The sequence below is a fragment of the Hyla sarda genome, chromosome 9 (assembly GCF_029499605.1).
Source record: "Hyla sarda isolate aHylSar1 chromosome 9, aHylSar1.hap1, whole genome shotgun sequence".
Lineage (NCBI taxonomy): Eukaryota > Metazoa > Chordata > Amphibia > Anura > Hylidae > Hyla > Hyla sarda.
In genome coordinates, this window is record NC_079197.1 from 177981283 (window position 1) to 177994491 (window position 13209).

Consider the following 13209-nt stretch of genomic DNA (forward strand, 5'->3'; position numbering starts at 1 on the left):
AGTGAATGCATGGTGAGTGAGGGCGGGCTCAGTGCTTACCTCGGACACGCCCCTTCCTGAGCAGTGGATGTCAGAATGAGTGAGCAGCAGAAGAGAGAGAGATGTGTGATATGACTGGTACACTTTAAGATTACAAAAGTATTTTTTCCTTAAAGTGTACCTGTCAGATCCAACAAAAAACATTTTTTTACTATATCACTCCGTACCTAATCCTGACCATGTACATATCATTTTTATGTGTCTAGCACCTTTATTTATTTTTTTATTACACTTTTAATTTAGCTCACTAGGCTGAATTCCTCTCAAAGGGAGGGGGCGTGGCCTCACTGTGCAGGTCTCCGCCCCCTCCCTCAGTATGCTGTCTGCTCACATCTCCCCTAGCATTAACAAAACTACAACCCCCAGCATGTCCTCACTGACAGTAGCGGGACAAAAGATGACAGTGGGAGGATTTTTCCTCCAGCTCTGAGCCCTGCGCTCACAGCTGTCAATCAAGGAAGTGTGTCCATGACATAGGTGATGACTCATGGACACAGCAGGACAAGTATGTGTCCGAGCAGGCAGGGGGGGCAGTTGTTTGACTGGCTTTTTCCGTACGAAAACAATTGCAAAACCTACTGGTTATACATGCTTTACAACATATGAAAAGTTTTTGAATCTGACAGTGCCCATTTAAATAATGGCCCTCATTTACTAAGAATGGAGTGTACTTTTCTTTGTGGGATTTTTTTCTACAACAAGTATTTTTCCATGGCATATACCAATTCTTTTCTTTTTTTTTTACTTCCAGAGCACCACATTTTATGTGGGAACATTAGTAAATATGTTTAGCTTTTTTGAAAATGTTGGGTACACGCCCCGTTTTTGGCACCCGTACCTGTAAACATCCGTAATTTAAACGCCTTTAAAAACAATTACCATGTACATTATTTGCGGCCATAAAAAAATTACGACCATAATAACAAAATCTCGCCGAACAGACTTGTCCTATTACACGCTGGGGATCTGTGGCCGATGGCCAATGACTGTTCAGCAGGTCAGAACGTTCCGATCAGTCATGAATGAATAAGTCGGCCGGTCACTAGCCCAAGACCTTGATCGCCCATTACTAGCCACTAGGTTTAGTCCAACTATTAGTTTGTGCATTTTAGGTAAAAGTAGTTTAAAAAATTCGGCTTAGAAAAATGTTACTCTTTTTTTTGGCATACTATACACACACAAAAATATAGGTCTCAACTGACCCACGATTTCAATGCATCTAAAGTCAGGCAGCAGTCATAGAATTTCTGAGTCGTTGTTTCTATAGAGCAGTGTTTCCCAACCAGGGAGCCTCCAGCTGTTGAAAAACTACAACTCCCACCATGCAAAAATAAAAATGTAAAATAGGTCTCAACTGCTCCACAATTTTGGTGCAACTAAAGTCAGGCAGCAGTCATAGAATTTCTAAGCCGTTGTTTCTATAAAGCAGTGTTTCCCAACCAGGGTGCCTCCAGCTGTTGCAAGACTACAACTCCAACCATGCAAAAAAATAAAAAATAAATAAAAAGGTCTCAACTGCTCCACAATTTTGGTGCATCTAAAGTCAGGCAGCAGTCACAGAATTTCTTATCCGTTGTTTCTATAGAGCAGTGTTTCCCAACCAGGGTGCCTCCAGCTGTTGCAAAATTACAACTCCCAGAATGCAAAAAAAACAAAACAAAAAAAAAATATAGGTCTCAACTGCTCCACAATTTTTATGCATCTAAAGTCAGGCAGCAGTCATAGAATTTCTGAGCCGTTGTTTCTATAGAGCAGTGTTTCCCAAACAGGGTGCCTCCAGCTGTTGAAAAACTACAACTCCAAGCATGCAAAAAAAAAAATAAAAGGTCTCAACTGCTCCACAATTTTGGTACATCTAAAGTCAGGCAGAAGTCATAGAATTTCTGAGCCATTATTTCTATAGAGCAGTGTTTCCCAACCAGGGAGCCTCCAGCTGTTGCAAAACTACAACTCCCACCATGCAAAAAAATAAAATAAAATAGGTGTCAACTGCTCCACAATTTTGGTGCATCTAAAGTCAGGCAGCAGTCACAGAATTTCTGAGCCGTTGTTTCTATAGAGCAGGGTTTCCCAACCAGGGTGCCTCCAGCTGTTGCAAAATTACAACTCCCAGCATGCAAAAAGATAAAAAATAAAAGAAAATAGGTCTCACTGCTCCTCAATTTTGGAGCATCTAAAGTCAGGCAGCAGTCATAGAATTTGACTATAGCAGAGTTTCCCAACCAGGGTGCCTTCAGCTGTTGAAAAACTACAACTCCTAGCATGCCCGGACAGCCTTCGGCTGTCCGGCATTCTGGGAGTTGTAGTTTTCCAACAGCTGGAGGCACCCTGGTTGGGAAACACTGCTATAGCTACAACAAATTTCATTACATTTCTTCATCAGTCTCCCAATCCGGCGCATGCGTTTCACTTTTCTGGGATCTGAACGCGTCTTTATTTTCAGTGATTCTTCAGAGGTTTTTTAAGACTTTTTTACTATGATAAAACACTTATAGAGCCGCAGAAGACGGATCAGAACGTGTCAGGAAACGCCGCGGGGGCTTCATAAATTCTATGTACAAACCAAACTCCCTCAGTAAAGGATCAGATCCCATCCATTATATGAAATCTATTCAAAGCCTGACGATAAAGCCCTAAAATACACAGGTCCAGATATAACGAAAAGAACAATATAAAGAGGAAAGTAACAAACATATAATTGTCCATTAATTAATGGGGCAAGTATCCCCCTCTCAGAAAGATATGAAGACCTTAAAGGGGTATTCCAGGAAAAAACGTATTTATTTATATCAACTGGTGCCAGAAAATTAAACAGATTTGTAAATTACTTCTATAAAAAAATCTTAATCCTTCCAATAATTATCAGCTGCTGAAGTTGAGTTGTTGTTTTCTGTCTGGCAACAGTGCTCTCTGCTGACATCTCTGCTTGTCTCGGAAACTGCACAGAGTTGAAGAGGTTTGCTATGGAGATTTGCTTCTAAACTGGGCGGTTCCCGAGACAAGTGTCATCAGAGAGCACTTAGACAGAAAAGAACAACTCAACTTCAGCAGCTCATAAGTACTGAAAGGATTAAGATTTTTTAATAGAAGTCATTTACAAATCTGTTTAACTTTCTGGAACCAGTTGATATATAACCCCTTTAAAGGGGTACTCCACTCAAAAACATATATTTTTTTTAAATCAACTGGTGCCAGAAAGTTAACCAGATTTGTAAATTACTTCTATTAAAAAATGTTAATTCCTCCAGTACTTAACAGCCGCTGTAAGCTCCACAGGAAGTTCTTTTCTTTTTGAATTTCCTTTCTGTCTGATCACAGTGCTCTCTGCTGACACCTCTGTCCATGTAAGGAACAGTCCAGAGCAGGAGAGGTTTGTTATGGGGATTTGCTCCTGCTCCGCACAGTTTTTAAAACGGACAGAGGTGTCAGCAGAGAGAACTGTGGTCAGGCAGGAAAGAACTACACAACTAGTGAGTACAGCTCTGGAGTATTATACAGGATATAACTCAGGATCAGTACAGGATAAGTAATGTAATGTATATACACAGTGGCCTCACCAGCAGAATAGTGAGTCCAGCTCTGGAGTATAATACAGGATATAACTCAGGATCAGTACAGGATAAGTAATGTAATGTATGTACACAGTGATCCCACCAGCAGAATAGTGAGCACAGCTCTGGAGTATTATACAGGATATAACTTAGGATCAGTACAGGATAGGTAATGTAATGTATGTACACAGTGACCTCACCAGCAGAATAGTGAGTACAGCTCTGGGGTATAATACAGGATATAACTCAGGATCAGTACAGGATAAGTAATGTAATGTATGTACACAGTGATCCCACCAGCAGAATAGTGAGTACAGCTCTGGAGTATAATACAGGATATAACTCAGGATCAGTACAGGATAAGTAATGTAATGTATGTACACAGAGACCTCTCCAGCAGAATAGTGAGTACAGCTCTGGAGTATAATACAGGATAGAACTCAGGATCAGTACAGGATAAGTAATGTAATGTATGTACACAGTGACCTCACCAGCAGAATAGTGAGTACAGCTCTGGGGTATAATACAGGATATAACTCAGGATCAGTACAGGATAAGTAATGTAATGTATGTACACAGTGACCTCACCAGCAGAATAGTGAGTACAGCTCTGGAGTATAATACAGTATATAACTCAGGATCAGTACAGGATAAGTAATGTAATGTATGTACACAGTGATCTCACCAGCAGAATAGTGAGTACAGCTCTGGAGTATAATACAGGATATAACTCAGGATCAGTACAGGATAAGTAATGTAATGTATGTACACAGTGACCTCACCAGCAGAATAGTGAGTACAGCTCTGGAGTATAATACAGGATATAACTCAGGATCAGTACAGGATAAGTAATGTAATGTATGTACACAGTGACCTCACCAGCAGAATAGTGAGTACAGCTCTGGAGTATAATACAGGATATAACTCAGGATCAGTACAGGATAAGTAATGTAATGTATGTACACAGTGACTCCACCAGCACAATAGTGAGTACAGCTCTGGGGTATAATACAGGATATAACGCAGGATCAGTACAGGATAAGTAATGTAATGTATGTACACAGGAATCTCACCAGCAGAATAGTGAGTACAGCTCTGGATCAGTACAGTAGTAATGTAATGTATGTATACAGTGACGAGGTATTATAATTATATAGTAAATCTACCATTACAAAAAACTGACAAATCTTCATTTATTCCAATTAATATGGATTTGTAGTCGCTGATGATCCTGTAGCACAATGGATGATATAATATGTTCTGCAGGTTTTCTGCAGTATAAGATGATGGAGAATCTCTTCTGGGGGTCACATCTCCTTATTCCTCCCCAGATCCCATGTGGATAATCCTGTACAGATTGAGCGCTCTGATGGCGTCCGGACATAATGGCGCGTCTTGATAAATAGGCGCCGTCCTCTGACAAGATGAAAGAAAAACTTTCCTGAAGTTGCAGTCATTTTCCAATTGTTTTGTAGCTTCTCGGCCCATTTATTTTTATCATTGTGGAATAGAAATCAATGGACAACGGGCAAATGAAAAATCAGAGTCAGAAATGAAGATAAGTCTTAAAGTGAGAGCGTGCGGGGATAAGGAGCCCACTGACAACCATGGAGGAGGAATAGATCTTACTTTACGAGGCTGGAGGGCTCCCTCATGCGCCATTACCAGTTATTGATGGGCAGGACGCCGGATTGCGGCCAGATGGAATTTTACACATATCTGAAGGGTAGCGGAGGAATCATGTGACCTTTATAAAGTGTTGTCATCCCCTCTGATGTCTATTACCCACAGTTATCACAGGTATCAGGAGATACCGTGCACGTAGTCATAACGCGCCTACATTCCAGACAAAATACCCAATAATAACGTCATTTGGAATATTACTTTTTTCAGCTTATACGGTTTCTCTATTTAATCCTTATGCTGTCATACACATTGGGCAGGTCTGCTGGACCCCCTGATTTGGGCAGAAAAGACTACCCATATAATGTTTATAATGGTCTCCTGAATCTCCTCTGATGGCAAATGTCTCTAAAGGGTGGAGCATGCTGGACTACAAAATGCCGGACTCTTCTATTATCTGTGAGGAACGCCACTGCCAGAGGAGCCTGGAGGAGGAGGACAGAGGAGTCTGGGGGAAGAGGACAGAGGAGTCTGGGGGAGGAGGACAGAGGAGTCTGGAGGGAGGAGGAGGACAGAGGGGTCTGGAGGGAGGAGGAGGGCAGAGGGGTCTGGAGGGAGGAGGAGATGGCAGAGGGGTCTGGAGGGAGGAGGAGACGGCAGAGGAGTCTGGAGGGAGGAGGAGACGGCAGAGGGGTCTGGAGGGAGAAGGAGACTGCAGAGGGGTCTGGAGGGAGGAGGAGACTGGAGAGGGGTCTGGAGGGAGGAGAAGACGGCAGAGGGGTCTGGAGGGAGGAGAAGACGGCAGAGGGGTCTGGAGGGAGTAGGAGATGGCAGAGGGGTCTGGAGGGAGTAGGAGATGGCAGAGGGGTCTGGAGGGAGGAGGAGACGGCAGAGGGGTCTGGAGGGAGGAGACGGCAGAGGGGTCTGGAGGGAGGAGACGGCAGAGGGGTCTGGAGGGAGGAGGAGACAGCAGAGGGGTCTGGAGGGAGGAGGAGACGGCAGAGGGGTCTGGAGGAGGAGACGGCAGAGGGGTCTGGAGGAGGAGACAGCAGAGGGGTTTGGAGGGAGAAGGAGACAGCAGAGGGGTCTGGAGGGAGAAGGAGACGGCAGAGGGGTCTGGAGGGAGAAGGAGAAGGCAGAGGGGTCTGGAGGGAGAAGGAGACGGCAGAGGGGTCTGGAGGGAGGAGGAGACGGCAGAGGGGTCTGGAGGGAGGAGGAGACGGCAGAGGAGTCTGGAGGGAGGAGGAGACGGCAGAGGGGTCTGGAGGGAGAAGGAGACTGCAGAGGGGTCTGGAGGGAGGAGGAGACTGGAGAGGGGTCTGGAGGGAGGAGAAGACGGCAAAGGGGTCTGGAGGGAGGAGAAGACGGCAGAGGGGTCTGGAGGGAGTAGGAGACGGCAGAGGGGTCTGGAGGGAGTAGGAGATGGCAGAGGGGTCTGGAGGGAGGAGGAGACAGCAGAGGGGTCTGGAGGGAGGAGGAGACGGCAGAGGGGTCTGGAGGGAGGAGACGGCAGAGGGGTCTGGAGGAGGAGACAGCAGAGGGGTCTGGAGGGAGAAGGAGACGGCAGAGGGGTCTGGAGGGAGAAGGAGACGGCAGAGGGGTCTGGAGGGAGAAGGAGACGGCAGAGGGGTCTGGAGGGAGGAGGAGACGGCAGAGGGGTCTGGAAGGAGGAGGAGACGGCAGAGGGGTCTGGAAGGAGGAGGAGACGGCAGAGGGGTCTGGAAGGAGGAGGAGACGGCAGAGGGGTCTGGAAGGAGGAGGAGACAGCAGAGGGGTCTGGAGGAGGAGACGGCAGAGGGGTCTGGAGGGAGGAGGAGACGGCAGAGGGGTCTGGAGGGAGGAGGAGACGGCAGAGGGGTCTGGAGGGAGGAGGAGACGGCAGAGGGGTCTGGAGGGAGGAGGAGACGGTAGAGGGGTCTGGAGGGAGGAGGAGACGGCAGAGGGGTCTGGAGGGAGGAGGAGACGGCAGAGGGGTCTGGAGGGAGGAGGAGACGGTAGAGGGGTCTGGAGGGAGGAGGAGACGGCAGAGGGGTCTGGAGGGAGGAGGAGACGGCAGAGGGGTCTGGAGGGAGGAGGAGACGGCAGAGGGGTCTGGAGGGAGGAGGAGACGGCAGAGGGGTCTGGAAGGAGGAGGAGACGGCAGAGGGGTCTGGAAGGAGGAGGAGACGGTAGAGGGGTCTGGAGGGAGGAGGAGACGGCAGAGGGGTCTGGAGGGAGGAGGAGACGGCAGAGGGGTCTGGAGGGAGGAGGAGACGGCAGAGGGGTCTGGAGGGAGAAGGAGACGGCAGAGGGGTCTAGAGGGAGAAGGAGACAGCAGAGGGGTCTAGAGGGAGAAGGCAGAGGGGTCTGGAGGAGGAGGCGGCAGAGGGGTCTGGAGGGAGAAGGAGACGGCAGAGGGGTCTGGAAGGAGAAGGAGACGGCAGAGGGGTCTGGAGGGAGGAGGAGACGGCAGAGGGGTCTGGAGGGAGGAGGAGACGGCAGAGGGGTCTGGAGGAGGAGACGGCAGAGGGGTCTGGAGGAAAGAGCAGAGGGGTCTGGAAAGTACATGCAGTATTTTATTCCATTTTTACATGCAGAGCAAAAATTTGGCACAATAATGAAAGTAATAATGAAAGTAATAATGTCCTGGGGATGGTGAAATCTCCTCCGTTCTCATTATTTGGTGTAGACACTGAATGACAATAGGGAAATACACAAGCACAACCAATGGCAAATCAGAATTTTAGCCATAAATATCTACTGCGGATTATTTAAAAAATACAAGAAAGGAGACCAGACTGCTGAGGAATCACAAAAACATCACATGAGAAAGCCGACCAGACCGCAGACACGTGACATCAGGCCCGACAAACGTCTCAGAGAATAAGGGCTGAGAAAAGAAAGCTCCGAATGTAGGATGAGACTAGATATTAAGGGGTACTCCGCTGCTCCAGCGTTCAGAACATTTCATTCCGAACACTTGGAGCAGGCGGCAATGGTCATGACTTCACAGCCACGCCCCCTCATGATGTCACATTGAGGGGACGGGCGTGACGTCACACGGGGGCGGAGTCCTGACATCACGGACTTCCGTTCCCGTAGCCGCGACTAAGACCCTCCAGCGCTTCCGGACAAAAAACAGGTGGGTGCTGCATGCAATACTGCGGGGGTCCCCAGCGACGGGACCCCCGAGATCAGACATCTTATCCCCTATCCTTTGGATAGCGGATAAGATGTCTAAGCGCCGGAGAACCCCTTTAAGGACCAGGCCAATTTTATTTTTGCATTTTCGTTTTTTCCTCCTCGTCTTCTAAAAATCATAACTCTTTTATATTTTCATCCACAGACTAGTATGAGGCTTGTTTTTTGCGCGACCAGTTGTCCTGCGTGATGACATCACTAATTTTACCATAAAATATATGGCGCAACCAACAAAAATACTATTTGTGTGGTGAAATTAAAAAGAAAACCTGCAATTTTGCTAATTTAGAAAGGTTTTGTTTTCACGCCGTACAATTTACGGTAAAAATGACGCGTGTTCTTTATTCTGAGGGTCAATACAATTAAAATGATCCCCATGTTATATGCTTTTCTTTTACTGTTGCGCTTAAAAAAAATCAAAAACTTTTTAACCAAATTAGTACGTTTAAAATCCTTCTATTTTGAGGACCTATAACTTTTTCATTTTTCCGTATAAGCGGCGGTATGAGGGCTCATTTTTAGATTTTTTGCGCCGTGATCTGTACTTTTTTATTGATACCACATAATTTGTATATATAAAACTTTTATGAATTTTTTTTTTTGTAAAATGTGACAAAAAAGCAGCAATTTTTTTTTCTTACGTTCACACCGTTCACCGTACGGGATCAATAACATTATATTTTAATACTTCGGACATTTACGCACGCGGCGATACCAAATATGTGTATTAATTTTTTTTATTTTTTTTTTAACACTTTATGGGGGTAAAATGGGAAAAAAGGACATTTTAAATTTTTATTGGGGGAGGGGATTTATCACATTTTTTTTTTACACTTTAATAGTCCCCATAGGGGACTATCTATAGAAATCCTTTGATTGCTAATACTGTTCAGTGTTATGCATAGGGCATAGCACTGATCAGTGTTATCGGTCATCTTCTGCTCTGGTCTGCTCGATCTCAGACCAGAGCAGAAGACTCCGGGAGACGGCCGGAGCCAGGTGAGGGGACCTCCGGCCGCCATGCCGCCATGTCTGCCATTAACCCCTCAGATGCCGTGATCAATACAGATCACGGCATCTGCGGCAGTGCGGTACTTTAAATGGATGATCGGATCGCCCGCGGCGCTGCCGCGGGGATCCGATCATCCATTTAAAGTACCGCACTGCCGCAGATGCCGTGATCTGTATTGATCACGGCATCTGAGGGGTTAATGGCAGACATCCGCGCGATCGCGGATGTCCCCCATTACCGGAAGGTCCCTGGCTGCTGATATCAGCCGGGACCTGCCGCGCATGAAGCGAACACCAGTCCGGTGCTCGTGGTCATGGCGGAGCGTAAATGTACGTCATGGTGCGTTAAGTACTACGGTACCTTGACGTAAATTTACGTCCATTGATGTTAAAGGGGAACTCCACTGGAAAACATTTATTTATTTATTTATTTTTTATCAACTGGTGCCAGAAAGTTAAAAAGATTTGTAAATTACTTCTATAAAAAAAAATCTTAATCCTTCCAGTACTTATCAGCTGCTGTATGCTCCACAGGAAGTTCTTTTCTTTTTGAATTTCCTTTCTGCCTGACCACAGTGCTCTCTGCTGACATCTCTGGCGATTTTAGAAACTGTCCAGAGCAGGAGAGGTTTTCTATGGGGATTTGCTACAGTTCCTGACATGGACAGAGGTGTCAGCAGAGAGCACTGTGGTCAGGCAGAAAGGAAATTCAAAAAGAAAAGAACTTCCTGTGGAGCATACAGCAGCTGATAAGTACTGGAAGGATTAAGATTTTTTTTTATAGAAGTCATTTACAAATCTTTTAAACTTTCTGGCACCGGTTGATTTGAAAAAAAAAATAATGTTTTCCAGTGGAGTACCCCTTTAATTATATTTACTGTGCGAGAGGAGCGCGAATATTTTGTATATGAGAAGATTCGCAAATATCGGCACTTCCAGTGGACACTGATCCCTCCCTTCTTTTAGCTTGTGGGCCAATGAGAAGGAAGCAAATACAGTTGTCAGAGGTCAGTACCATCCCTAGCAACCAATAGGAAAGTAGTTAGTGGAAAGATATCATCGCGCATTAAGGAATATGTGAAATACGGACACAGGACGAATATTCATCCATATATTCAGTCATTTGGAATACGCCCCCTGCCGCTCATCACTACCAATCATAGGACTCATCACTATACGCAGGGGAAGCGCAGGGATTTATTTATTTATTTTTGCTTGTTGGGATTTTGCCTCAATTTAAAAAAAAAAATCAAGTGATAAGAGAGAAAGCAAATCATTGTTATAAGGTCTAATGTAACTGATATAATGGCGCCTGTGTGATACTGAACAGTGGTCTCCAACCTGCGGACCTCCAGATGTTACAAAACTACAACTCCCAGCATGCCCGGACAGCCAATGGCTGTCACCTGTATATCATTGTATACTATACAGGGCCCCTCCTTCCCTCCTCCTGTCACCTGTATATCATTGTATACTATATGGGGCCCCTCCTTCCCTCCTCCTGTCACCTGTATATCATTGTATACTATATGGGGTCCCTCCTTCCCTCCTCCTGTCACCTGTATATCATTGTATACTATATGGGGCCCCTCCTTCCCTCGTCCGGTCACCTGTATATCATTGTATACTATACAGGGCCCCTCCTTCCCTCCTCCTGTCACCTGTATATCATTGTATACTATATGGGGTTCCTCCTTCCCTCCTCCTGTCACCTGTATATCATTGTATACTATACAGGGCCCCTCCTTCCCTCCTCCTGTCACCTGTATATCATTGTATACTATATGGGGTCCCTCCTTCCCTCCTCCTGTCACCTGTATATCATTGTATACTATATGGGGTCCCTCCTTCCCTCCTCCGGTCACCTGTATATCATTGTATACTATATGGGGTCCCTCCTTCCCTCCTCCTGTCACCTGTATATCATTGTATACTATATGAGGTCCCTCCTTCCCTCCTCCTGTCACCTGTATATCATTGTATACTATATGGGGCCCCTCCTCCTGTCACCTGTATATCATTGTAAACTATACAGGGCCCCTCCTTCCCTCCTCCTGTCACCTGTATATCATTGTATACTATATGGGGTCCCTCCTCCGGTCACCTGTATATCATTGTATACTATATGGGGTCCCTCCTTCCCTCCTCCTGTCACCTGTATATCATTGTATACTATATGGGGTCCCTCCTTCCCTCCTCCTGTCACCTGTATATCATTGTATACTATATGAGGTCCCTCCTTCCCTCCTCCTGTCACCTGTATATCATTGTATACTATATGGGGCCCCTCCTCCTGTCACCTGTATATCATTGTAAACTATACAGGGCCCCTCCTTCCCTCCTCCTGTCACCTGTATATCATTGTAAACTATACAGGGCCCCTCCTCCTGTCACCTGTATATCATTGTATACTATATGGGGTCCCTCCTTCCCTCCTCCTGTCACCTGTATATCATTGTATACTATATGGGGCCCCTCCTTCCCTCATCCTGTCACCTGTATATCATTGTATACTATATGGGGTCCCTCCTTCCCTCCTCCTGTCACCTGTATATCATTGTAAACTATACAGGGCCCCTCCTTCCCTCCTCCTGTCACCTGTATATCATTGTATACTATATGGGGTCCCTCCTTCCCTCCTCCTGTCACCTGTATATCATTGTATACTATATGGGGTCCCTCCTTCCCTCCTCCGGTCACCTGTATATCATTGTAAACTATACAGGGCCCCTCCTTCCCTCCTCCTGTCACCTGTATATCATTGTATACTATATGGGGTCCCTCCTTCCCTCCTCCGGTCACCTGTATATCATTGTATACTATATGGGGTCCCTCCTTCCCTCCTCCTGTCACCTGTATATCATTGTATACTATATGGGGTCCCTCCTTCCCTCCTCCTGTCACCTGTATATCATTGTATATTATATGGGGCCCCTCCTTCCCTCCTCCTGTCACCTGTATATCATTGTATATTATATGGGGCCCCTCCTTCTCTCCTCCGGTCACCTGTATATCATTGTATACTATATGGGGTCCCTCCTTCCCTCCTCCGGTCACCTGTATATCATTGTATACTATACAGGGCCCCTCCTTCCCTCCTCCTGTCACCTGTATATCATTGTATACTATATGGGGCCCCTCCTTCCCTCCTCCTGTCACCTGTATATCATTGTATACTATATGGGGTCCCTCCTTCCCTCCTCCTGTCACCTGTATATCATTGTATACTATATGGGGTCCCTCCTTCCCTCCTCCGGTCACCTGTATATCATTGTATACTATACAGGGCCCCTCCTTCCCTCCTCCTGTCACCTGTATATCATTGTATACTATATGGGGTCCCTCCTTCCCTCCTCCTGTCACTCGCAAACATCTGAATGAATCATCAATAAATGACAGTGATCTCTGACAGACCGGGTCACCCCCTGACTCCGCCCCCCGCCGGGTCACACACACCCGATAACACATCACTAATATATCACCACATCATCCTGTTTCCCGACCTGTTCCCAGGATCACCACATCCAGCTCTGCAGGCAGGTCGTCAGCCATCTTGCCAAAGCGAAGTGATCATGTGACCGAACAAGCCGGAAGAGTGATTAGATCTGGTGATGATCGGGCGGCCATCTTTACTGTGGGCAAATGCCCGGACATGAAGACTTTATGGAGTACAACTCCCATCATCTGCGGCACTGAGGACTATTATTCCGCCTCCGGCTGCTCCTCTACACCTACACAAGGCAACACGTGACGAGGCGTTACCAATCAGATCCCTGCTCTCACTGTGCTACTGCAGGAGGGAAAA

The 13209-nt window shown here is 46.4% G+C and overlaps 1 protein-coding gene across 2 annotated transcripts in view; it reads right to left on the reverse strand.

Annotated features, from left to right (window-relative positions):
* The window catches only part of CHM (CHM Rab escort protein), a 155648-nt gene extending 142653 nt beyond the window's left edge, over window positions 1-12995 (reverse strand). For both annotated transcript variants that reach the window (XM_056538238.1, XM_056538237.1), the window contains exon 1: window positions 12908-12995. In XM_056538238.1, the coding sequence (XP_056394213.1) occupies window positions 12908-12956 (49 nt within the window). In that variant the 5' untranslated portion in view covers window positions 12957-12995. The remainder of the gene's footprint in view (window positions 1-12907) is intronic.
* Between the last annotated feature and the right edge of the window lie 214 nt (window positions 12996-13209).